The 26,292-nt window shown below is 38.8% G+C and overlaps 1 protein-coding gene across 1 annotated transcript in view; it reads left to right on the top strand.

Annotated features, from left to right (window-relative positions):
• CHN2 (chimerin 2) overlaps positions 1-26,292 on the top strand; it is a 160,756-nt gene that overhangs the window by 74,974 nt on the left and 59,490 nt on the right. Inside the window, exons 4-6 of the mRNA XM_031590162.2 lie at positions 14,094-14,125; positions 17,114-17,227; positions 19,143-19,428. Coding sequence (XP_031446022.2) covers positions 14,094-14,125; positions 17,114-17,227; positions 19,143-19,428 — 432 coding nt within the window. The remainder of the gene's footprint in view (positions 1-14,093; positions 14,126-17,113; positions 17,228-19,142; positions 19,429-26,292) is intronic.

The following is a 26,292-nucleotide window of genomic DNA, read 5'->3' as shown; positions in this document are numbered from 1 at the left end:
GAAATCTGATTGAAAAGCATAGACTGCTGAGGAACTCTAGGCTACTATTTGAATTCATTTTCATAGGAATATAAATGACTTTGTCTGAAGGAAATTAATCCAAAATTTGTTACGCCTACTGAAGTTAAAACATTTTTGCCTACATGAATGAGAATTTGGATCAAGGTAAAATGTGACTGTAAAGTATAACAGTGATAGTATTCTTGATTCTTGTTCTAGAAACAGAAGTATCTATATAAATAAGCAGAGTTGATGTGCAACACTGAAATCTTCTCCATTATACTATATTGAAATTGCTTCCTTACATACAAGAACACGTTATGTACAGTTGAAGTTATCCTTTGCTTCCCTTAACTGATGTTTGAAGACCATACATTATTTAGTTCCTGTTCAGGTCACTTCTAAAGATTTGCAAAAGGAAGCTAAGATCATATTGTATTAACAAAGTGAATAAATAGTTGGCAAAGCAATGTCTAGCAAAGTAAAGTACAAAAAGTCTGATTCATATGATGTAGGTTTGTTTCTGACTAATTAACCATTTTAGTGGCTCACTTTATGCACTTAAAGCAGTCTTATTTTGATCTGCTGTATTTTTGTTTCTATTGGTGTGTTGGTTTTTTTGTTTTTTTTTTTGTTTGTTTGTTTGTTTTGTTTTGTTTTTTTGCCTTAAAATAAGAAACTTCATTCAAAAGATGATCTTTGAGTTCTTGCTATTTCAATTTTAAATCTTTGGGTAGAACAACAACCTGACTGATAGAAACACATTCTTTGGCCCCAAATAATAATAATTAAAACAAACAAACAAACAAAAAAGATGATGCTGCACTGGTGATTTGCTTTATTTATTTGTATTTATTTTTCTCTGTAAGTTGGGACAGGGTCCTGATGTCTAGATTGCTCCTTCTTCTTATTATGTTCTTATTATTGGTTCTGTATTAAGTAGAGCTGTGCAATGGTGTTACAGAACATCACAGATTATTTTAAAGAGAAAATTCAGCACTACATTCTCATAGAACATATTAGCATCTCCTTAACATACAGATTGTAGGGTGAATGTATTCATTGCATTTCCTCATTTTAGTTTCACATTAGTATGTTAGTGTCTTCTAATAATTGCACAGGCTTGCTTCACTAAAAGCTGTCTTATTAATATTGGATTTCTATCAGTTGCATAGAAAATATTTGAAAATCTAGTACCTTGTCATCAGTGAGAAAATATTGTAATTGGCAATATGATGGTTACTTAGTATGCAGCATAGTGCTCAACCAACATCTGGAGAGCAAGTGTCAGCAGGATGTGTGAATGACAGTGAAAAGATCTCTCTCTCCATGTGAATATAGGAACTGGACTTTGTTGAGGGTTTTCTCTTGTGTAATTTAGGATTCAAATTACTTCGGGCGAATGTGGTAAAAATTGCAAATTATTTTAAATCCTTCGTGCTCATGGGAAGATGTCTTTCATTCGTAATTGCTGAATTCTGCTTTTTTCTCAAGGAAATTCAGGCATCTGCTGAAAACAATATCTGTAGCACCAAGAGATAAACTTGTGAAGCGTTGGTTGTTTTTGCTTTCACCACTTGGCACTTTCATCATTCTTGTGTTTCTTCTACTGCTGTTTTCCACATTTTCTGCATTCATTTGCTCCCCCATTTCCTCCGCATTGCTCTGCAGTCACAAAGGTTTTAGCCTCAGATCTCTGCAGTTCTACCACCTGATTTGTGTGGCTTTCCTGATTAACTATACTGTAGAGACAGAAATCACCTCTCCTGATACGCAGCCAACCAGACTAAAAGCTGGGACCTTAAATAAAACATGAACATTTATATCTTTGTGTCTTTGTGCTTTGCTATCATGAATTTCTTTTCCTTTTCTGCCTGCATAAATATCTCGTCAGCAAAAGCTGGTCGTTCCTGCAATGGGAATCATATTGAATGAACTGTTAGGGCTTCAGGTATCTAACGGCTTTTAATTAATCACCACTGGCAGCACAAGTAGTGTGAATATCTACCTTCCCAATAACGCTGGATTCCTGCCAATATCCTCATTTATAACCATATTCCTCCCAGCAATGTTTTAATGATTTATTTTTTAAATACAAAAAAAAGTTTAGTTTAAAAGCACCATTCAGGTGGAATGTAGCTCTTAAATATTGTGCTTGCAGATGCAAATGTGATGATAGGTGCCAAAGGATCAGATTCATTTTGTGAGGAAGCATCTATATAGTATAAAGCATCTGTTAGCATTTTGTCTATGGAAATGGTGATTAAAAATGGCACTCACAGAAAATAATTTAAAACTTTCTGGTTTTACTATGAAGTATCTTTTCTTAAATTTATTTTTAAGAAACAGTTCAGTAGCAGTCTATTCAAAATTAAAATATCTTTTAAAGAAGTAGAAGCTTTAGCAAAGTAGAATGAAAGAAGGCTGATGACATTATGTGGGAACATATTTGATAACTACTGATAAGAGGCACCATTAGATACCTGAAGCCCTAACAGTTCATTCAATATGATTCCCATTGCAGGAACGACCAGCTTTTGCTGACGAGATATTTATGCAGGCAGAAAAGGAAAAGAAAATCATGATAGCAAAGCACAAAGACACAAAGATATAACACAGGTTACTTGTACAGCATCATTCAGTTATTCATACCTCTGAATGCCACTCCTTTTCCAGGAAATTCTTAATTGCTGACAGCATTTTTTGAGGCTGGTGAGTTTGTCTGCATTAGACCTTTAATATTCCTAACAGTGTTTTGGCCAAGCCAGTGTCAGCAGCAGTGAGAAACTTGTCTGGATTTCCCCAGTGTAGGCAAAGCCTTAGAGCCTTAACTTATATTATTATGTAGAAAGATGTCAGTTAATTGCCTTCCTCCTTGTTCTGAATTACAAATAGGTTGCACCAGAAGCAGAAATTATTTTCTCTGCCTTTAAAACATCAAAATTGTGGTTCTCTGTTTAAAAGCAAATATGATTACAAAAAGGGAATCTTTCTGTGGAAAAAAAAAAAAAAAAAGCTTTTTTTTTTTTTAGGTGATTCTAAGAGACAAAATAATAATGACATATCCAGACAGTGCTGCTGAGAATCTTTAACCATCCAGAGGGTCAGGAACTGTTTTGACCCTTTGGATATCCATTACTGAGATTCATCAAAACAAGTATATAGTTAGTGGCATTTCACAGAGCATTACTGTTGAAATGGTCACTAGCAGGTTTATAATTATATTGCCATTTTGTACTGTACTACATACATTCAGAATTATCACACATCTCCAAAATCGAACCACTGAAAATTGTTCTTTACTTGGTTATCCAAAGAGTCTTCTTGAAACTGGGATTCAAGCTTGTAAACAACAGTTAGCAGAGTATGAGTTAAGCAGTAGTAGTATGGAAAAACACCTTAATAAAAAATGCTTTTGTCAATCCAACTTTCAGCAGCGAGAATATTTTATATTTGTACAAAAGAAAAAAAAGCCTTTGAAGCAGTCAGTTCCATAATTAGGTAAACTTGAGCAAGGTTATTGAAATTAAGCCTTATCTGTCTGCATAATAACTATTTAATCATTGCAATAAGTCTTTCATGAATTTCCTTACCCTGCTCACTTAATGACCTTTACAAGTTGACTATTTTCTTTTTCTCCTCTGCCCTCTGTCTGTTTCTAAGAACGATGTCCATACTGCAGTAAAGTAGTTGAGAGCTGTAAATTGGCCATTAATTTGGTGGTAAATAATGAGAGTCAATGGTTATTTTTATGGCATCTGTTCAAATCACTTTACTGCAAAAAGTCAGGCAGAGCCATAACAAGGTGACTCTTACTGTCAGTCCGGAGAGCTTTTCTAGAATTATTCAGAATATTACATTATCTTTTCCTTGGAAGGAAACCTCAGAGCACATACAGTGACACACTAAGATACCCCATTAGCCAACAATTAAATGAAAATGAGCAAAGTTGTTCCAAAACCTATTTTCATTAATGAAAATGTTTGTACATATAAGACTTAATGGAACCTATACCTTCATGTTCTTACAGTGTTGCTGCTGCTTTCGTTATGTTTTTAAAATCCTGTGTTTATGATAGAAACAAAAAATAACAAAGAGGACACAGCAGTAGTCTGTGGGTTGCAAGTGGAGCTTAAAAACAATTCTGAATAGACATTGGCAAAAGGAAGAATGTTCTTCAGCTGAAATGTGTAGTAAAAGAAGAAAGCTTGGCTGCATTGGAGGGAAATGAAAATAATTGAAGGCTGGGAAAAGTCTTTGATTAAATTGGGGTAGAGGACCCAGATAATGTTTACATGCATTGTAACCAGCATCTCTCCAAAGTGAACACTAGTATGCTTTCCTGTTAGATATAAATTGTAGGGTTTTACCCAAGGTAATTTTTCTGCAGTATCTTGATAAGACACTTTTGATCTATAGAATGCCTGTGATTTTGAGCAGTGGATGAAAGGAGTCTAGAATATTGCTTGTCCAAAATTAACTTACATTCATCACATCAGACAAAAATGTCATTTTTTTTCTCTGTCTGGGGATGAGTCATAAAGTCTCAGCCCCCACTAGAAGAAGCTGCATCATCCTAACCTCAACAGTCAGCTTACTTCTGAGCAATGGAAAATAGTCCAAGTGTTCTGCAGTGTGATCGTTTCGTGGAAATAGTGACAAATAAATAAAATTAGAATAGGTTTGTCTATTCCAAATTTCATCCGGTTTGATTTACTGATGTTCTAGGTTGCAATTTGCAAATTAGTCTGATGATACTCTTTGCCAGAGAACTACTGTGTTTATGGACCATTTTGAAATGGAAGAAGTAAAGCCATCTTTTTGGAAGACAAGATGGCAACTCCTGATTAACGAGCAAAAGCAATAGCCAGCTGTCTTTATGAAATTATGAACTTGCTAGTTATTCCTCCATTTTGGTTGAAAGTTTGCTAGGGAAATTTCACCCTTCCCTTCATTTCTCCTTGATAATGTGTAGTGCATTGCAATTTTGCTATTGCCATAATTTTTTATTTCCTTTTATCTTTGTTATATACTAGTCTTACCATACAGTTCTTTTACTTTGACATGATGCCAAATTTAAGTAGCTTTCAGACCAAAATAAATGCCAGTTCCATCTCTCATCTTTATGTTGAGAGATCAATCAGCCTATATCTATGAGAAAATTCTGTGTGCCTATACAGTGCTATGTATCTGTTCTAATTCAGGCCACTGTTCTTTCTTCTGGTTGAAACAATATGTAGAAGAGAGTCTCACTGTGTTTGCTCTCTGATTAATACTTTGTGTGATGTCTGAATAGATGAATACATATAAAAACTACTTATTTGTCTGTATGCACCTGTGTATCTTACTTCCAGTCTTGCTATACGCACACGTATATATCTAGACAAAGAAAAATCAAATCAGTTAGTTACATACTTCTGTTTGGAACGCCAAAGAGAAGTAGGGATGATCACAGTGAAGTCTGTATTAATTTCAAACAAGGACTCCTGAATTTTCAGGGTTCAAAATGATAATTCAGAAGTTTTGCAATTTATTTTTTTGTTCATAACCTTGTTTCCAAAATATATGCCTATCTGTTTGAAATATGATAATTTAACCTGTACTGATATACTTCAACTATACTCTCCTACTTGGTAGTTAGCAGGAAATCTAATAAGAACTCTACATTTTTCCAATCTGGGAAACGTAGCTAGCAGTAGCTAAGCTCCATCATTCCTCTTCAGACCTTGTAGATAACCTGACATGAGAGATGTCTGCTGTTCCCAGGTACAGAGCAAAAATATTAATAGAGTCAATTATGGGAGAATAACTGAGTTGATGCTAGTGTTTTTGTTTTCATCCTTCCACTGTCTCCATGGATAGGTGTTCCCCTGGTGTACTCAAGTAACAGTACATATCTCACTCCATGATGGAACTTATTCAAGGCTCCCTCCTCTGAGTTTTCCACCTACTGTTGTTCACTCTCAGTTTACATGTCCTGTTTCCTGATTTTCCTTCTCACCTTCTGTCCATGGTTTTGAACTGGCTTCTCCTGACTGATTTCTAACCAGTCTCTGATAGATTGATTGGCAAATGTTCATTTAGTAATTTGCAAGCACTTTCTCTAGGTCCTTTGCTGTAGGGACTTGTTTTCACATCAAATGGTAACAGTGGTCTGGTTAGGAACATGGCATTTGGAGATGTGCTAAGGCAGATAACACAACACAGTGCATTTGTGAGGCTATTCCGTGGACAGTTATGACATGTCATATGATGGTTTTAGTGCTTCTCAGTGGTTACGGAAGCACAAGCAGCATTTATAACATGGTTAGGGTTTTCTGCATTTATCTGCTGCTGTTGGGGATATCTTTCCTTCTGTTTAAATAACTCAACATGTCAGTCTTGAAAAAAGAAGCACAATTAAATACTATATTTAAGTTTTTTATCTAACATTCAAGGTAAGATTGATCTTTCTTCTTCCATGTAATGATGCCCTTTCTCTGTGAGTGAAAACCGCATAACAAAATAAATGACTCCTGGTTTTGTTATCAAAGTTGTTTGAACGTGACCTCATCTCCCCTGACTATTTAGCAGCAGCCTCCCTGATTAAGATTTATTTCAATTTATTTTAGCTTGTGTACACAAGTACATTATTTTATTAGGTAACAAAGTATTTGTATTTTCTTTTCTTGTTCAACTATGCTTTTCCATGTTAAAGCTGAATGTATACAGAAATGTATTATTCCCTTTTACTAACAGTGGCAAGTGTCAGTGTCAGGGAAAACTGTATAACCTTCTTGAGTTTAAAGTGTTTTGATTGTATTGATTACTGCATGCTGGACTGAGAGAGCTTACTCAAGGTCACAGATAGGAAACTAACCCAAGTTAAAAATACCCTCATAAGAGATGCTTCACAGCACTTGTTTTGAAAGTTTGGTACAAGCAAACAAGAAAGCAAACAAACCAACCTGACTCTTGTTAAATTCTTTGTCTTTAAAAATGACAGGAATAACCTTGATGGAATGGAAATCAGCCTGTAGTAGATGTCATAGAGACAATCAGATCTGCTGAGCTCCCAGACTTCCTGTAATGCACTGAGGAGGAATCCTTGTGCATCAGTGTTCTCCACAGGTTACAGCAAGCCATCAGACTGCAGAAGTTAAGCAGCTTAGAACAGTAGTTATTAAAAGCAGTCTTTTGAATTCTTCACTTCTGTCTTAACTTTTATATTCTGCCTTGCAGTGAAGAACTCCAGTCATATATTCTCCCCAGGACTGTAAGTTTTACAGAAGACTATATATATAAATATATATATATATATATAATATATATATATATTTTTAATAGCCAGCATAGTTTGGCACTTCACTGTTTTATGTTATTTGGGTAAGCAGTGACCAGTTTGTCACCTGGTGGCTTGGCCTTCTGCTCTGGAGTAATTCATTCAGTCCACTGCCTTCTCCCTGCTGTCCTGAGGTGGTCAGGAATGTGGTACTGCTGTGGCTTTATACATGATTTATACTACCTTCTGCTCCTTGCTGATCCCTATCAGCCTGAGAGCAGGCAGACATGAGGAACTAGCTGCATCGTAGCATATCAGGGCTGGAGGAGAATCACAACTCTGCAGCAAGAGGAGATGTTTGTATATATTCTTCTTAAAGCCTTCCCCAGATTAAGATTTCATGAACACTTCTGTTTTCCTATGTATTGCTTAATTATTTTTAACACTTTCATGATATCTAAATCCTATCTTTTTATGCAGTTTAAGTCTATTGCTTCTAGTCATGTCTCGTAAGCACCCAGAAAACAAATTCTTACTTCCTCTTGAAGAAGGCTGCAGTTCTCCCACGTGTCTGCTATGGCCCCATCTGTCTTCTCTTTAGGCAATCTCTTTTCATTTTTCACGTTTGCTGAATCCCTGTTCATTTCATTGATTTGGTTCAGACTTTGTAGAGAATGGTACCCAAAGCTACACTCAGAATTTCATCTAGAGGCTTTCTGAATGGAAATTGCAAAGAGAGGATTACAAGAGGTGTCTTGTGGGCTGCACACTTGTTTTTATATCCTGCGGAGGGGCAGCGCTGAGTTCTGCTCACAGTGACAGTGACAGGGCCTGAGGGAATGGCATGGAGCTGTGTCAGGGGAGGGTCAGGGTATGGGTTACAGAAGGGTTCTTATCAGAGGGCTGTGGGCATGGAACTGGCTGCCCAGGGTGGTGGTCATGGCACCAATCTGACGGAGGTCAAGGAGCATTTGGACGGTGCTCTCAGACATATGGTCTGATCTGTGGATAGTTCTGTGTAGAGCCAGGAGGTGGACTTAGTGATCCTTATGGGACTCTTCCAACTCAAGATATTCTATGATCATGTGGCCAAAAGATCTGAACTTACTTACAAAGTAACATGGTCTAGATGGGCTCGTCATTGAAGCTTGTCCACTGGTCATGCTGAGTGCCACTGACTGGAGATCCTAAAGGGAAAGAGCAGCTTTTCGTTAGGTATGCACATAGTGACTGCCTGTAATTGGCCTGTCCTTGGCCAGAGATTGCAGGTGTTGTTACATGGCTGTTATTTGTACAGACTGTGTGACATGATGCTTTTCTCAAAACCAAGTATTGCTTCTCTTTGAAGACGCTGGAACCAGGAAGCCTGAAAAAATAGTAGCAAGAAAGTAAGGAAAAGAAAAAAGATAAATATTACCCTGAAAAAATAATTGTCTCCCTTATTAAATTAAGAGGCATTGATGTAAAGTAATTTCTCCTATTCAGAGGTAATTTACATTCTAATTGAGCTATGTAGAAATTTATTTAAGAGAAATTTGTAGGCAAAAAAAAAAAAAAAATGTATAGAAGGAAATAAATACAGCATTGTTTTTTTACTCTATTATACTTCTATTAATGAGGGCTTAAAATTTTTCTTAATATTTTTCTGTCATTGATTCCTAGGCAGAAGTTTGCAGTTGACTCATGACATTTTTGCCAAAAGCTGAACAATTTGGACAGTAAACTCCATTTTCTGTACAGTCTCCATTCTTTTGAAGACTTCTCTTCCAGACTACTATTTCTCTCTTGCTGAGTTGAAAACCATATTTATGGCTAGTCAGCTAGAATTACTGAAAAATAAATAATATTTTTTTCCAAACAAAAACTATATCTGATTAAAATTCCTTTGGGAAAATGTCTTACTGCCTGCACTGATTGACCACACCGACATTTTAAACTCCTGGATCTTGTTTCTCTGTTCTTTCTGTGTAATGGGAAGATGAGCGAAAAGCTGTGCATCTTATTGTTCCCCTTCCCCTTTCATATCCTCCTTGTGGTTGTATTAAAGCAGTGTTGAAACAGGTAGGCCTATGATGTTACATCATGCTGGCCCTTCTGAATTAGACAGATTGCTGTCCTAGAGGGATTTCTCAGTTTTCATCACAACATTTCTTGACTTCAGTGTTGGCCACTGGATAAAGAAATATGTCTTGTGCAATGAAGCTGAAGAGAAATTAATTCATTTTTTATTTTTTTTGAATTAGAGTCATCTTATTTCTGTGATCGTACTTAGGAACTCTTCAGGGTATCTCAAATCTTCAGTGCAGTGTGGCTTGGATGTAGATGCTTGCAATGAAAATCTATTACATTAGGGCATACTCACCTCCTGCCTGTGTGATTCCCTGTAGTTTTGCAACGACTTATCTGCAGAGTGCTGTAGGATTTTAATACAATAATCTGTACATTAGCAAGAGTATGTTATTCTAGGGCTAAACCATCCTGGCCAAAAGAGAAGCCACAAATCCCAGAGCACTAAAATTCAGTAAACTTAAAAATTATGTGAAAGTAGTATATTGAATTAGCTTAGATAGCTACTGTGTTTTTATGTAGAAGGCATAATTCTTTCTCAGCGTTGAGGTTGAACTCCAGTGCAACTGATTCCATACCTTGAAAAATATGCTGTAACATTGTAAAAAACTTGTAAAACTAGATTAAATGTAGGAGTGAGTCTTTTTTGGAGGCTGAGAAGGGGTGGATTTGGCAGGCTCAGAGTCAAGGATAGACTAAGGATAGAGTTTGCAGAGCCTCTCAAAACGATCTTCCAAATAAATGACTTTGGAGGGCTGTTTAATTTGTCTTTGAGAGTGCTTCAAAATTAGATGTTGTTGAATGTTGCTGGTTTTGTAGGACTGATGAACTGATTTAAGGCTGTTTCACTATAATTTGTATTTCCTGATCAAATTTGATATTCGCTGATAATTCATAATTCATGCAACTGTGCATTTCAGTACAAATTTTCAGTGCTTTTCACCAGATTTCTGGAGCAATGGCCAGAAGTGCCTGCTCTGCAACAATCTATTTGGTTTGAGATTGGCAACAATACATTTTCCTAAGCCTGAAAATCACTATCTCACATTTTACTTAAAAGCTGTCACTTTTAGTGAAGACACAGAATCCATTTTATTTGTCCTTTATGTGGGAGTAGTAAAAGCAAGTTACAATGTTCTTTAATGTAAATATATATTTTCACTACTGAAAACCTATTGTTTGCCATGTGTTATTTGTCCTGTCTATGTGAGGGTCCTGAATGATTCAGCCCCTCAGATTTCCTCACATGCTGAATGTCTAAGGGAGAAGAGTTGAAGTGTTGTATAAAACCACCTGGGAAATGTGGTCGCTTTTTCAACAAAGAAATTGTGTGGACTGTATGGCAGTTGATAGAAGTATTCTTTGTTGTCCTTAATCTATTAAAAAATAAATAAAAACAATTAGGTGTTCATATCCTCAGAATAAGGTTTATTATTCCGAGGGCTCCTGCAACTTGGAAGCAGTCACTTGTCTACCTGTGAGTTTTCTGTCCTGTCCTTTTTGAAGGATTCTCTGTGTCAGATCTGTCTGACTCTGTATGCATGCACACGAGCCCATTTATAGTAGGAGAGGAAAAGCTAATCCCAACTAAATTCAGTCACCTTTGCCTTTTGGGATACAGGCTTTTCCTTGAAGTCTGTACAGAATCTGCCGTCAGTGCAAAGCAGAACTACTGGCTGCTTTGATACTTTTGAGTTTCTGCTCCATCCATTGTGTTGGCTTTTGCTTTATTTCCAAGTTCAATCCAACATTCTGGGTTTGATCTAGAGACCCTGATGTCATTTTGATCTTTTCTCTCACTGTAACTTTGTTTCTTTGTGTTTGTTCCTAGCAGAGAAGTTGGTTTTAGGAGCTTAATGATTATTTCAGGCCAAAGCTGGCAGTGAGCACTGAAGAGAGTTTCTCAATTCCAGAACAACACAGCTTTCGTTTGTGTTCCTGGATGGTCAGGCAGATGTGCAGCTTCACTTCACAGAGCACTGCAATATCTTCCTTGCCTAAAACAAAGTGCTGACACTGTGGCTGTTTTAGACACATAGATGCTATAAAGGTGTTGAAGCAGGGAATTCTGCTTTAGGGAGGAGGCGAGGGAGAGAGGATTTGATGGGCTTTGTGTGGAATCTCAGAAAAGCAAATCTTTTAACTTGCGAACAGCAGGAAAAAGGGAAATCTCAGTGTGCAGGGCATTCCAGTTGGTTGCTTGTTAAATGATAGAAGTGTCACAGACAAATTTGGAATTTTGCATAAAAAGGTGTTGTGAGAGGGATTTAAAATGTGTCTCCATTTGCTGACAGGGATGATTACGGATTGCTTTTATACTTTTATTATATTTTTTGTATTTGTGGGGAAAGTTGTGCTTACAAGCAGTTTTGATGGCAGGTGCTAGTACTTGTAACTCACCTCTTTATCTTTCTGAGGTACACTGAAAGGATTCAGGTTTACTCTGTGTATAGAATCAAGGCAAAGGCAAATCACTTTTTTTTAAAGAAGCAGATTCTGAATCCAAGATGAAAGTCACACTTCACCTTCTGTGATGTGAAAGTTTTATTTGGCTTTCTGTGGGAGTGAAACTTTGTCTGCTTGTTCCTTGTCACCATTTTCAGTGTACTGAAAATTGGCCTTTTCTTCCACAATAGGGAGGATTGAATGTGGTCTCATAAACCTAACCCAGCTTCTGATACCCATTTTTTAATTAAATTCCCAACCAAAAATATATTTTGGAGGGTCATTCAGGTCCATAAGAACGAGGTCTAAGATGATAAAGCCAAGTCAGGCTACTCAAAATGAACATTTTCATTGCTGGGAGAGGTGGTGGATGCCCCATCCCTGGAGACATTCTAGGTCAGGCTGGGCAGAGCACCGAGCACTTCACATAGCTGTAGGTGTTCCTGTTCATTGCATGAGAGTGGGACAGGATTAGTTTTAGAGGTCCCTTCCAGCTCAAATGATTCTGTGATTCTATGAAAGTATCAACCACGTTCTCTTTCTGAGATAACACAGCTTTTTCTTGAGTTCTTTTACTTACAAAAAATATGACATTGTTCAGAGATAGGGCTAGGCTGGTTCGAATAGTAACAATTTTAATGAAGACCTCTTTGATCTCTTCTAGTTTCTGTGTGATGTGAATGACTTTTACATGAAGCCTGAATACTCCTTTCAAATTTCCAGTGGTCATATGAGAAGTGAACTAGGAATGTTTGAAAAAGAAATTGAATTCATATATTGTTATTTCTGAGTTGCCGTATTTGCACACAGGAACACAGAACCTACACTTGGCAATTCTCTGATTTTGGTCTTTCTTCTCTTCTTCGTTTCCCTTTTGCTTTTAATCTGCCCCTCAAAGCTCCAAAATGTTTGGATCAGAGTATTATTCCCAGGCAGGAGTTTCAAGGGTATGACAGTGCTATTGTCAGAGCTGTGCTGGGAAAGAAACATCGAGCTGGAAAGGAAGCACAGTCAGGACTTGATTGAACTCCCATAGGACTTCCATTGAAGATTCTCATTATCTTCTACAGACTTTAGTTCATTTTGCACTGCATTGGAGCCTTAGTGGCTGCAGGGTACAAAGGCAGCTGCTTCAATTTAATGCGCAGTGTATAGATTATCGAATCAAAAGAAACATTTGTTATTTAGAAGTAAAGGATCTCCATGAATTTAACGTTTTTATGAGTGAAATAAGGAGATTTAATCAAAGCAAGAACATCCTGATATCTGTAAATGAGGGTCCCCGGACCAATTGCAGATGGATCGGGTGGGTCTCAGAGCAGGATGAACGCTGGGGGAGCCGTGCCCTCTGCCGGCCTCTGCCTGCTGCGCGCCGGGCCATGCATCACCTGCAGAGCCCTTCCAGGAACCGGGAAGCAGTTCAGAGAGAAAGGCAAAGGAAATAAGGGGCTAACAAGGCTGGGGTTTGCTTTCAGAGAACTTACCAATTATTGGAGCCTGAGGAATAAATGCAAGCATCGGACTACCCCAAGTTTCTGTATGCAAACATTGCATTCCTGGGACTTGGTCCAAAGGTCTTTGGAATAATTGGGTGTCCTTCCAGCAAACTCAGTGTACTCTGGATCAGACCCGCATGTTCTTGAGACTCCAAGGTAATTAGGACTTCATCTAAAACCAGAAGCCTTGTTTTTTCCCAAGAATATTCTTTTCTTTTCTTTTCTTTTCTTTTCTTTTCTTTTCTTTTCTTTTCTTTTCTTTTCTTTTCTTTTCTTTTCTTTTCTTTTCTTTTCTTTTCTTTTCTTTTCTTTTCTTTTCTTTTCTTTTCTTTTCTTTTCTTTTCTTTTCTTTTCTTTTCTTTTCTTTTCTTTTCTTTTCTTTTCTTTTCTTTTCTTTTCTTTTCTTTTCTTTTCTTTTCTTTTCTTTTCATCGTAGGTTATTTGCCATGTATAGACAAAAAAAAAGTTTATCAGGAGATAAAGGGTATATAATGAAAATAGTCTTATTTTATAGTATTAGACTAGCAAAAAATACTAATACATGTTCTTTATGCAATTGATCAGATTTTATGCAATTTTATATAGTTCTGTTTTGTTGGTTTTTTTTAACCTCTGACAGGTGCTATTCTTCTAGAAATCCATAAGTAAAAGCAATTCTTCTCATTTTATTTTCCTGTTCTGGTCTGGTCATCATGTTCTGGTCACAGTTTTGAATCTGCAGAATTTCAGCACTTAGATGGGCGCAGAAGTCCTCATTAAGCATAATTTTTTATGTTGCTTATCTAAACTGTTTGAAACATTTTTTCCTTTCTTTCAAAATCTAGGTGGAGAACAGACCAAAGTATTATGGAAGAGAGTAAGTATCCTTTTCTTTTAAGTATCTCTTGGGTGTTGTAGTTCTAAAATTAAAACAACAACAACAAAAAAAACACAGTGGAGTTCTGACAAATAATTTCTTTTGCCTTTTGCTTCAACTTAAAGCTAAGTATCTTGAATGCCTAATATTGTATCGATGTTATTGATGTTACAGTTCAGTACTGCTGCTCACAATCTGTGCCACTATTGGAACCTGCAGGTTTATATTTATGAGGACAGTTTGGGGAAAAAGAGATATCACTTTGAGTGGTTTTTTCCTTTTTTTCTTGTTGTTCTAACCTGCTGGTGGCCCTGCGATGGGCAATTTAAAAAGGCATCAGTGCCTTTTTAAGGGTGTCCTTATGCTTCCTCCTCCCTAACACTCACAGCTGGATATGGAAATGCACACACCTACTGTGTGTCAAAGTACTGCTAACCCTGGTAAAGTTACGAGGTCTAAAATGGCCAAAGTGTTGGTGCATATTTTGTTGTAAGGAAAATAAGGGACCACTGGAGCATAATTTATTCAAGCTTAACAGCTTTCCTGCCTGTCAATAGCTTACTTGAAAGGAGCTGGATTCAGTATTTGCAAAGAATTTTGAGCAGGTAAAGCTGAAAGGGAGAAGCCATTGCAGCTGCCACCGTGGTCTCCTTGTTCAGTACCACTTGCAGTGCTAGCATTTGGCCTTTACTGGAGTAATCTGCTGAGGCTTAACATCTTATCACTGGCTAAACTGCTGAGATCCCATGTTCTTATTTTCTTCCATCCCAGACACATCTGTGTTTAACGATCCTTTTCTGCTATTGAGAAGCTCAAGAGCCAGCAGTTTGCCCCTAATTACCGTTTCATTTTTTTTAATACTATCTTTGACAGTAGGGAATTTAGATCTAGCCATGGGAGTACAACAGAGCCAAAGACAGCATCCAGCTAAGCAAGCCATCCCACTGTCTCAAGCAAGACTTGTAAAACCATTGCAACAACCTTTCACCCATGTTGTGCATGCAAGTTGGCATCCCGTGGGTGTATGTGAGGCTGGCAGGAAGTCACCTTGGGGACATCACATCCATTCTTACCACTCAGAAAGATTTCAGAACCACCGGGGACAGCCCTGTGCCAGCAACTGACTCAGTGCTCAGTTGTACTTGGAAAGAGGATCAGGACCTCCTAGGGAAAGAAACAGAAAACATGAAATTATATTACTGTATAAATCCACAGAGTGGCTGCATTTTAATCAGTGCAGGTAGTTCTGGCCCCCCTCTACCCATTCCTTCTCCCTTGTATGTAGAGTGTAGAACCAACGAAAGGCAGAGCAAAGTGATGGGCTGCAGGATATAGAATAAAAAACAACCCTTTCCCAGTGAATGCCCAGTAGGGGAGTTCACAGTGTCCTTCTCAGGTTCATTGCCATGGGATGCTGAGGAGGCCAAAAGCACAGTGATATTGAAGTTTTTCCAAGTGTGACTCTCTGATTCATGAAGGGTAAGGTCACAGCTGATGGACACAACTTCTGGCTTAACCAGTGATAGATGGATGGACAGGGATGTGAAGTGAAAGTATTTGACTGCTTCCCATACTCTTTCCATGAACATTTATTGTCTCCTGCTTTCACAGACAGGAGGCTGAATCCAGGCAATCTCATACTGTGCACAACTGGTTTTATACATATATTTACTGAAAACATACATGAGAAATGCACGGATTACCCAGTGCTTAACACCCATGGTTAAAGAAATTTCACAGATGCCCCAGGTATCCTGTCCCAGTAGTTTCCTATATTAAGTACCAGGAGAGGTTTTTTTCCTACTAACTACACTAAAGCTTGCTTTATTTTATAATAAGCTTCTGGTAATGCTCATTATTTTTAACTAGGTGTAGAAGTTGCCACGAGTTTAATAGTAAAAACAAGCTTAAAATATGTCATCTAGAGGATGCTTGTTTTGATTTGGATGCAGCAGGAAATGATGTGTCCCCAGCAGTACAGAAAGTATGAATCAATTTACGTGTTTTTGAATATAAAGTTACTATGGTAGAATCACCAAAATCTAATTTTTCCAGCATATATTAGTTGTGAAAATACAACTTAAGAGAATAGGACAACAATTTCATTTACATCCAGTGTGTTTTTCTTCTCTTCCACTACCATGCCAGAGGCAGTGTTAGAAATATGCCACTTCAAATGTACTGTCAGAAAAGAGAAAACACTTCAGGTCAGTACAATTTGGTGCCATTTTTCAGAGACAATGGCAAAAATAGAAACTTTCAAAACCTCTGAGTTGACCCTTGGTAAGTTATGAGCTAGCAAAATGCGTGTAGGAGTTAAGACTGAAACTGCTGTAAAGACTTTGTACTTACAGAAGGATCACAACTAAACATTGATTACTGTAAGGTTAATTGTGCATCCTACGGCCTCTTTCTTTCATAAAATACAATGGCAAAAGAATCACAGAAGTACTGCTACGCAGAATGAGGAACTTGACTGAAATAAAGAAAACACTGTTTTTCTCAAGGATGTGAAATATCTACTACTTCAGAATGTACGGAAAAGAATTTTGAGCGTTGCCATTTTTCTTCTCAGTTTCAGCTACAAACTTAAGGAAGCAGTATTAAAAGCTAAAGCAAACTAGTAATAAGAATGACCTCTTCTTTTGAAATAATCTCCATTTAAAATAAAAATATTACCATTATTGCCCATTTTTCTATTCTGTCCCCACAAAGCTTCTACGGAGGAAATATAGAAGAGAAGCATTGACTGATAGAGGAGAAAAGTTAAAAACATGGTATATTAATGGAAAAAGATTTTGGGGAATCACTTAGCTATTGTTTACTCTTTGCTTCTCACTTGCCAGGTTCTCACATAAATGTGAGACAGTGTTGTGTCCTGCTGCAACAGCAGTCTCATTTCAGAAGCTTTTCAGTAGTTTCTGGAGTAGAGCAGGGAGGCATTTCTGGTTAGGTTTTTCTGACAATTGCCTTAATATCTTCCCTTAGGTTCCATGGGATCATTTCTCGGGAGCAAGCAGATGAGATACTTGCTGGTGTAGAAGGAGCGTACATCCTAAGAGAAAGCCAGAGGCAACCCGGCTGCTACACACTTGCTCTCAGGTAAATACTGTTTTAATAGGGATTTACTGTTCAGCTGTAAAGGTGCTTGATGGAGGAGGTGATGTCAGTCCTGCCTGAGGGATGTCTGCACCCACCGGCACTTAAAACACTGCATGGTTTTGGGGTGGTTTTGCACCCTCTTGTCAGCAACCTGACTATTGCAGCACACAGTTACTAACACACTTTGTCTGTGTGTTAGTGCTTGGCTAGGAGATTGCTTTCAGAAGCCACTGCCTGTTTTCAACATTTCTGCTACCTAGAATTGAGCATTGCAGTGGGATAAACATTCAGTTTCTATTTCAAAACTCTACAATATGGAGGTGAGGATAAAGGAAGAATGACCCAACAGAGGACTCAGCTAGGTTGTTCTCTGAGCTCTGTGATGTGTTTTACACCAATACCGGCAACAGGAGATGATATTTAAAGAATCAGACCCAGGAAAATCATGAGGTCCAGCAGCAGATAAGAGGTCAGTTTTCTTCTTCTTCTGAGTGAAATTCAAGCTCACTGTAGAATACAATGTGAAGCATGGGATGCTCAGAGGAGAAAGTCTGTTGTACACCTGAACTGAAAATTCCATGAGATCCCAAGCTACAGCCTCACAGCCTATAAAAGGTGCCTTTCCTTGAAGATACAGCTGCTCCTGTCTTGGCTGTGCCATCCAAAACCTTCCCATGTGGCAGTCTTAAAGGTATTCTGTGTTAATGTTAAAAGGACCAGATATTCCATGGATTTTGTCAAAACAAACTACTTGGCAATATATCACAGTGCTTTTAGCATTATTCCTTCTGTGGGACATGCACAAAATAGAAGTTCTCATTTTCACCCTCCTACTAGTAAGCCAGTAGCAAAACTGCTTATCCCAAGTAGCTGTGAAATGGTGCTGAAATCCTTCTGAGAGTTCATATTGATGTGCAGATGGTAGAGTTGGAAAGCTGGTGAGTCATGCCAATTGCAAAGTGTTGTAAATTAAAAGCAACTTTTGTCAGCTGAAAAAGAACAAATGTAATTTCTTAAGGTTTTGGAGAGAGATTTAAAGAATTAAAGAACTACCAAAGGATGGGGATTATGGCAGATTCCCTGCTGTTTTGACACTGCTGCATGATTTCTAAGTCCATCCAGATAATATTTGTAGACTCAAAAAATGAATTTGATTATAAATTGAGAATTCATATGAAAACCTTGGGTGAAAAAATAAAAGACTTACACCATTTGATTTGAATGCAGTAGGAAGTGCACAAAAGGTACATATTTGGTACAGCATAGGTCCACATAACCCGGTGTCGTATCACTGAATCCTTTTGTCAAGAGAATTCCACATTGGTGTTGTAGCAGAACATGCTGCTGCAACGCTTCACCTTTTCATCTATTTTTAAAAAAATGAAGTTTACATCTGCCATGAATTTACACATAGTTTACACCTCCCAGAATTAGGAGCTCAGTCTCCCTGGCTCCCTGCCAGAAGAGTGGCTCAGACCTTTAAGTTGCTTGCTAAAAGTGCCCATCTTTTCAGTGGCTGTAAGTAATGGCCATGATTGTTAAAATTCTCCAGTTTCTGGACCTCAGACACATTTCAGGACAAACCAGCCCTCAACAAAAGTATGCATCCCACGTAAGGTCATGTCAGTGACAACATGCCCTTCTCTTGGTTTTTGTAGGCCCTTCAGGATTTATATTCAACCCACGTATACCAGAGTCATGTGGCTTGTATCCTACTTCATGGGGTGCGGTTAGGTTTGGATTCTGATTTGAGTTGGGGCACCACAGAGATGCATTTGCACCATGTGCATGTTCCATATGCAGTCCAGACAGTTTGACCTGTCAGCAAAATAATCTCTTCAAGTGTTTTGAAGTATGAAGTCCCTCTAATATTCTTCCCTCTGTCTTTTTGTCCTCTTCCTCCTTGTATGTGTAGATTTGGCAATCAGACCTTAAACTACAGGTTGTTCTATGATGGGAAGCACTTCGTTGGGGAGAAAAGATTTGAATCAATCCATGATCTAGTAACAGATGGCTTGATAACATTGTATATAGAAACAAAGGCTTCTGAGTATATTTCCAAAATGACAACAAATCCCATCTACGAACACATTGGATACGCCACTTTGCTTAGAGAGAAGGTCTCCCGGAGGCTGAGCAGAACAAAAAATGAATCAAGAAAAGCAAGTGTAACAAGTGAAGAAAATACCCCGGTTGAGAAGGTAGGTAAAATTTTGGCAATTGATACCAGACATTCTGTTAAGTCTTAAGAAAAAAAGCATTTTGTCTAAAGACTTTTTTAATATGTGTTCCCGTATTTCATCAAATATTGCCATCCTGCTGAAATGTTTGTGTCCTATTAACGCGCTCTTTGCTCCAAACTAATATTTGTTTGGAGTTTATAATGAAAGCTTTCTAACAAGTACCAAATCCAAATATTTTCATGGTGTTAGTATATATATATGTGCACTGATTAGCTGCATCTAGAATTACTCACAAGTTATGTTTCTTTGTCCATATATACTCAAGCATATTCCACAGTAGGTCTCTGATTATGAAACCGGTTCCCATCTGCCATTCACCATAGCTCAAGTTTGTTCTTTCCATTCACAGTGCAAAGCTCCTCTCTTCTGCCAAGGCCTTGGTGGATGGGTCTTACATTGGGGTGTTGTGTGGTTTCCTTTTCCTCTTCTCACTTTTCTCATTTGAATGGACTTTTCTTGATCTCCTCCTCGCATGTGCTCATATCCCTTAGCATTGTAAGGACTTGGGGTTATAAACATAATAGTAAGTTGAGAATCTTGTGCAGTTAGCAGTCAGCTGAAGATGTAAAATTAGAATTCTTTTACATATGAGAAGCAGTCTTGTACATAGTGACATGTGGATATTTTCATTTCCCAGGTGGGAAGGCAGTAAGAACTGCCAAACAAAACTTTTTTTGAGGCAGATGTTAGTGGTGAATCGATTTACTGACATATGTAAGCATAGTTCTGCTGATGACTGATGCTCTTAATGCTCATTGTGCTGGCTAGCTAACTGGGAAATAGAGGTGGCTTATATTTGGGAAGCAAGGGGTGAATTTGCTATTATATATCAATGTTGAGCATGAATGAAGATCTGCTTTTTTATGTGTATCTTCATTACTCCAGGACATTTCTAGGATAGTTATTATCTGTTGGGTTCACGTATCAGCACTGACTGATAATACGCTGGCTTGGATTTGATGATAATTGCTCTAGTAACTGACCTGACTTGTAAACCTCTGTAAGAAATTAATTCCATTAATAATGACATTTTTTAGGGAAGGCATACTGCCGCAGGGAAATCCTTTGGAGAATGACACAGCAACAAGTCCTCTGTTAAAGTTTTATTTCAAAATGAGTCCACTGATAATAGGTTTTGGATTCAGTTGGGTGGTACTGCAATAAGCAAGGGGACTGGATGCAATATAGAGACAGGCTTCATGCTGGTTCAGTTGATTCCTGAGGTTGTTTGCTGGTTGGCTGTGAATGCCACAATGGGTGCAAGAAATTGAACTTTGTCTTTTAATTGACTGTAAAGCAATTGTGAAAGTTGAATATCATGCTATGAAATTTTTGTACAGGGAAAAGCAAAAGCAAAAGTATTCAAAATTTTGAAACTTTCGTAGTTTTATTTCAGTTTTTGCAGTGGAATACCAGTGATCTTTTGTATAATGCAGTGCTCTCAAAGACTTCAAAGGGAAGTTGCAGTAGCTCGCATTTCATAACTGATTGTTTTCTTGCTGCTTGGGGTTAGATGTCATTTTTCTGGATAGGCAGTTTGGGGTAAGAACTGTAAAAATGCTTCTACAACAATGATACGGTGCCCGTTACTGAAAGAGCCCCTGCCTTCACTCCTTCACCATCTCCTTTTTGTTGCCATATGGTTTTATACAGCTACACAGTAGGTGACACTAGAAAGCTCTAGATTAAAAGTAACTCAGCCATAAGGTGAATTTTCAGCCAGATCTGCCACTCGATCCACCTCATGTGAGTGGAAATGCAGTACAAAGGAGAGGGCAAGACTTTCATCTGATGACAGCTCAAAAAAAAAAACCAGATAATAGTAGCTTAATAGTAGCTTGAAGTGACTGGAGAGCTGCATCCTTGTTTCCAGGTACCTGTGCTTGAAAATGTCACATTTGGACCTGATGTAGCTTCCACTGCTGATTACAGTGGAACTGTACCTCAGGATCTCATTAGTAGTTGGATTAAGTCTTTTCTTGTACTTCGGCTGAACAAAATTGAAGTGTTTAAAGTATTAGGTACCTTGGAGGCAATTTGCAGTGCAAAAGGCAGCATCATAGGTCCTTATCCTGCAAAGTGCTCAGCTAGATTTCTGAGCAGGTGGGCAGCAGCAGCCTGCAAGACTGTGCTCTTGTGTAAAAATAGCTGGCATCCGCTGAGCCATTGCCTTGCTGGCAACTATTCCTGCCATCCTCCCACTGAGGGAAAGCAGCAGAAGGAGGAATAGCAGCTGTTTCTAACATACTTTCCTTGCCAGGAGGAGTAGAAGCCATCGCAACGACAAGAGGAGTGGGGTTAGGTAGACAGAGTGCTCCGCTCACAGGCTGAAGGCCTGCCACATCCACTGGTAATTAAGACTTCTTCACTGGTACCTGTAGTTTTCCATCATCTCATGCAGATCTGTGCAAGCAAATGCTATTTTAACTGAATTACTAGCAAATGAAACAGTCACAGAAGTCTGTGCAGTTTCTACTATGGTTGCTTTTGCTCTTTTGCTTTATTTGTTTCCACTGGAAGCTCATGTGGGTTTGGAGAGCAGGTGAAGATGCAGGAACTGTTGTTCCCACTTCTTCCTCACAGTAAGCTCAGATGAAGTAGGGACTGGGCTATGAGATAAATCAATGAAATATTGAGAATTGGTCGGCAAAAGCACACAGAGACAGGGAAACTAAAGGGAATTTACTGGATGTTTTTATACAAATTTTAGATGTCCTTCAACATACAAAAGTAAAACTTGGGACGTGGTAGTTCACTGGTAGTTGTATCAGATGTTTTGCTTGTAATTGCCACATGTTGTACAGCATTTAGACAAAGGGCATGCTTCGCCCACAGATAAAAGCCTTCACCCTCACCCACTGCTGCAGTGAATTTCAGATCACTGGAAATAAGTATATGAATATTCAGTCTGACATATTTCTGCAGAGCACATTCATTGCTGCATGTGTGAAAACATAATTGAATTCTTTCTAAGCTGTGTTTTCTCAGCTCAGTTGAACAGGTAAAAGGTAATTTTTCAGTAATTGAACGGGCTTATTTGAAAGCGCTGCCTGGAGTATTTTGTGTTTCATAAATGATGGGGGGGAGGCCTTACACGCAGGACAGAAGCTTCCATTATTTCTCAGAAGGCACAGGGGAGAATTTAGCACTCTGAGGTTAAGCATCAGCGCTTCTGTTCCAGATTAGGCTTTTTACAAGTGAAATTCTGTTTTATACTGAAACCAATTGCAGAGTGTGAAACTGCAGCTGAAGGCATTCCTCTCTTTAGCAGATTTGTTACAGCACACAGGGAATCGGTCCGTCTTGCTGTGTCCCATGTTGACAGCAGAATTACTGGATGCCTCAGTCATCACCGAGCTGCACTCCCTGTTGGGAAGGTCGGAGGAAGGTTGCCACCAAGGCACAACTGCCAGGGAAAGCACGCAGCTGAACGAAATGTCGTGGTGCTGCCTGGGGTACCTGTCTGCTCCCATAATTATCATCTCTTGGAGGCTGTAATTAGTGGAGCTGTGCCTGCTCCGGAAGGGAGGTGTGATGCATGGGCCAGATTAAGCTGTTGTTGTTCAGACCTTTCTACTCAAGCTGTTTTGTAATAGGCTTTAGAAAATGTTTATGCTTTCAGATATTTAATGCTGACGTCTCATTCACAAGTTATTTCTGTAGAACTTTAAAGAGGTGTTCGTTTTGCAGACATCAATCCAGTATTTTAGGCTGAATTGTTTGAAAGATATTTAATCTAAAAGGAGCCACTATGGCTTGTAGAAATAAAGTGTTGCAGGAGAGCAGCATGCTGCATGTACTTCCTTACGTGTAGGCAACTGTCATTTTAATGTGATCCAAATTTAAAGGGGATTCTGGATAGGAAAACAGTTTTTGTGTGAAGAACTTTGGGGCCCTGAATTTTGCCTGGATGGGGCTGGACTGAAGTGCAGGCAGGCTGGGATCCCTGCCTTGTGCTCCAGTTGTGGGGCAAATCAGCACATGGAGGCTGCAGGGCAGATAAGGACCTAATACTATGAAAGCAGAAGTGTAGCTTGCAGTGAGCAATTAATCCTTGTGTGGGAGAGAAAAAATTGCAGTAGTCACACTGTAAAATACATCATTTCTGAAGCATTTATCGGTACCACATATCATGTTATCAGGAAACTGCTGCCATTACTGCGACAGCCATCCTTGTATCTCTGGCAAGGAGAGAAAAATTCTTCCTCTGTAATCCTACATTGGCAAGTGTAATTTGGGAAAATATATTTGAAGGATTGAAATGATGGAAGGAGATGCAAATTGGAGTTTCAGGACCACTCCGGGCTGGAAAAAAAACATCCTGGCTGCTCAGTTTGGGCTGCCCTGTAGCTTCTCAGATACTCATGGGAGTATAGGAAGGGTTATGAGAATGGGATGCTGAAGTTCCAGAAAATCTTTGGCAGCAATTGAGCTGGAAATATTTACAAAAGGAATGATACCTATCTGAGGGACGACAAACTGCTGGTAAACACAGTAAAAATTAAGGAAGGTGTTGTCAGTGCCAGATCCTGGCAAAACTCCTGTTCTCTCCAAGGAGGACCTGGCTCATTCAGCTAAAGCACTCCAGTTATACATGAAATATGAGCATGTTTGGACCCTGCTCTGCTTTCTGGATGCAAGTGCGTGCCAGAAGCAGCAAGAGGCCAGCAAGGATGATGGTCTAGGAAGAACAGTGTAGCATTTTGATCTGCAGCAAGGAAGCTGCATGTGGAGACTTCGCTTAGCAGCAGTACAGTGCAGACAGCTATGTATGGCTGCTTGTCATGGTAACCTCCCAGTCAGCTGTGCTGGAGCTCTCTACATTATGGATATCTGTGTGCAAAGGACAGAGCCCATCATTAGTGCTGGTGTCTAGAACTAAGGAACTGGAAAGATAAGCATATTGCAGAGTCTGGAAGGTTGTAGATTTCCTCAACAGAAAACTCCACACAAATAATAGACAGATAAGAAAGCTATTCCTGCTAAGGCAAAGGTGACAGGAAAGGAAGAATAACTTTGGCAGAAGTAAAGTTGTCCTCATTAGCCATGCTATTCACACCATTTCCCACAGAGTGAATTGCAGGACTTCCAGGAAAGTCTGTTTTTTAACATCCCTTAATTGGAGATGTAATCTGGTTATGGAACTAAATTTTGTTAGAAGCATTACAGTTTTTCTTACATGAAACCTACAGAGGAGACAGCCAATTTTAGGAGAATCTCTGGCTTGGTTCAATTTTTATAGGTATTTACACTTCTGCATTTTTATTCACACCACGTCTCTTTCAGAAGGCCTTTCAGCCCCATCGTACCTCTCCGTCTTTTGTTCTTCCCTGAATTTTCTCCAGGTGCTGCTGTTAGCCAGTGATAAAGAAATCTTTTAAGTCTTTAATTTATTCATTATTCTTTCCAATCTGCAGCTTCTCCAAACCTCTAATGATCCCATTATGGGTTACCAGCTGGTGTTTAACCCTCTGCTGGGATGTCTGCCCAGATGTTGAGCATTGCCTTTCAAGTGAGGGCTGCAGAGTGCAGTGGTGTCCTGGCAGCAGAGCAGGGGTTAAGGGGATAGTGAGCAGAAACATCTGTTCCTGCAGGCTCCAGGCTAGAACTGAACTGGTAGTTTGACCCACTGTGTTTTAACATTGCTAAAAGAGCAAATTGAAATGCTCACTGCTACATGGACCTTAACACCCCACTACCTGCTTATATTAGGGGTTAAAGTCTCACTCCTGCATGCATGTCCACCCAGTTCAGATGGGATTCTCCACGGAGGGACTGATTTTGCATGGAAGCTGCTCAGGCCCCACACTGATAAGCAACTGCTTAAAGCGTGAACGGATGGTGGCCTTCATCTGCAGATCCCAGTAAGACATACAGCCATAAAAGGCACTTGGCACTTTTGCGGCAAAAAGCAGCAAGCTTACACATCAAAATGACTTTGGGAGTAGTTAATTCCTTTCTTCTATCGCTTTAGCCTGTCCTGAGCAGCAGCAGTTCTGCACACAGGCTACCCATGTGAGTTCAGAATTGTGGTGTGCCCTGGCACGAGTACTCAGCTACATACACCACTGTCTTCTTTAAATAACTGTTAGCATTTAGTATTGATTTAACCCGGATACTCTTTGGTGTTCTACTGCAGTAAAGGGAAGCTTATATGACTACGGTAGATCTGAGAATAAACAGTTTTATATTTGGAATGACAAATACCATCTTCTGGAAAAGTTATCTGGATAATAATTTCTTTTGCCTTTTAATGTTGGCATTCTTTTGAGTTTTTCTCTGTGACTGTGTGTCTCCTTATAGCTTGTTTTATACATATATATAATTTTTTTAATTCATTATAAATATGAAATAGAATCATAGAAAAACTTTAGTTGGAAGGGACCCATAAGGATGGTCATTCCAACTCCTGACTCCACACAGAACCACCCAAAAATCGGCCCATAGGCAATATGTAAGGCATACAAATAAAATCTACCAAAGTAAAATCATGGAAATTATCTTTAATTCCTCCCCACTGGATGCCTGTGAATAGGAAAAAGGGATCTTCTTTGTAGTTGACCATGGCATACCCAGCCAGAGTGATAGCCAGTGTTTTTCCTGATTAGGCAGGTATTTTTGAGAATAATTGTGTGGGCTCGTGTTAGCTAGCAGTAATGAAAAATGAGGGAATTAAGAGAAAAAGAGATTCCATTGCAAAGCGTTTGCTTACATTGCTTCCCTGAGCATTTCTCTAGGTTGCTGGGTTTTGTTACATTATCACCGTCAGCTTAGGATTCATGTCTTTTGCCTTAGGCAGAATCAGTGATACCATTATGCCTG

Source organism: Phasianus colchicus, chromosome 6 (genome assembly GCF_987193195.1).
Source record: "Phasianus colchicus chromosome 6, bPhaCol1.hap1.1, whole genome shotgun sequence".
In the NCBI taxonomy this organism is placed as follows: Eukaryota; Metazoa; Chordata; class Aves; order Galliformes; family Phasianidae; genus Phasianus; species Phasianus colchicus.
Note: the sequence above shows the minus strand (reverse complement) of the source record. Positions and strands in the feature narration are given on the sequence as shown.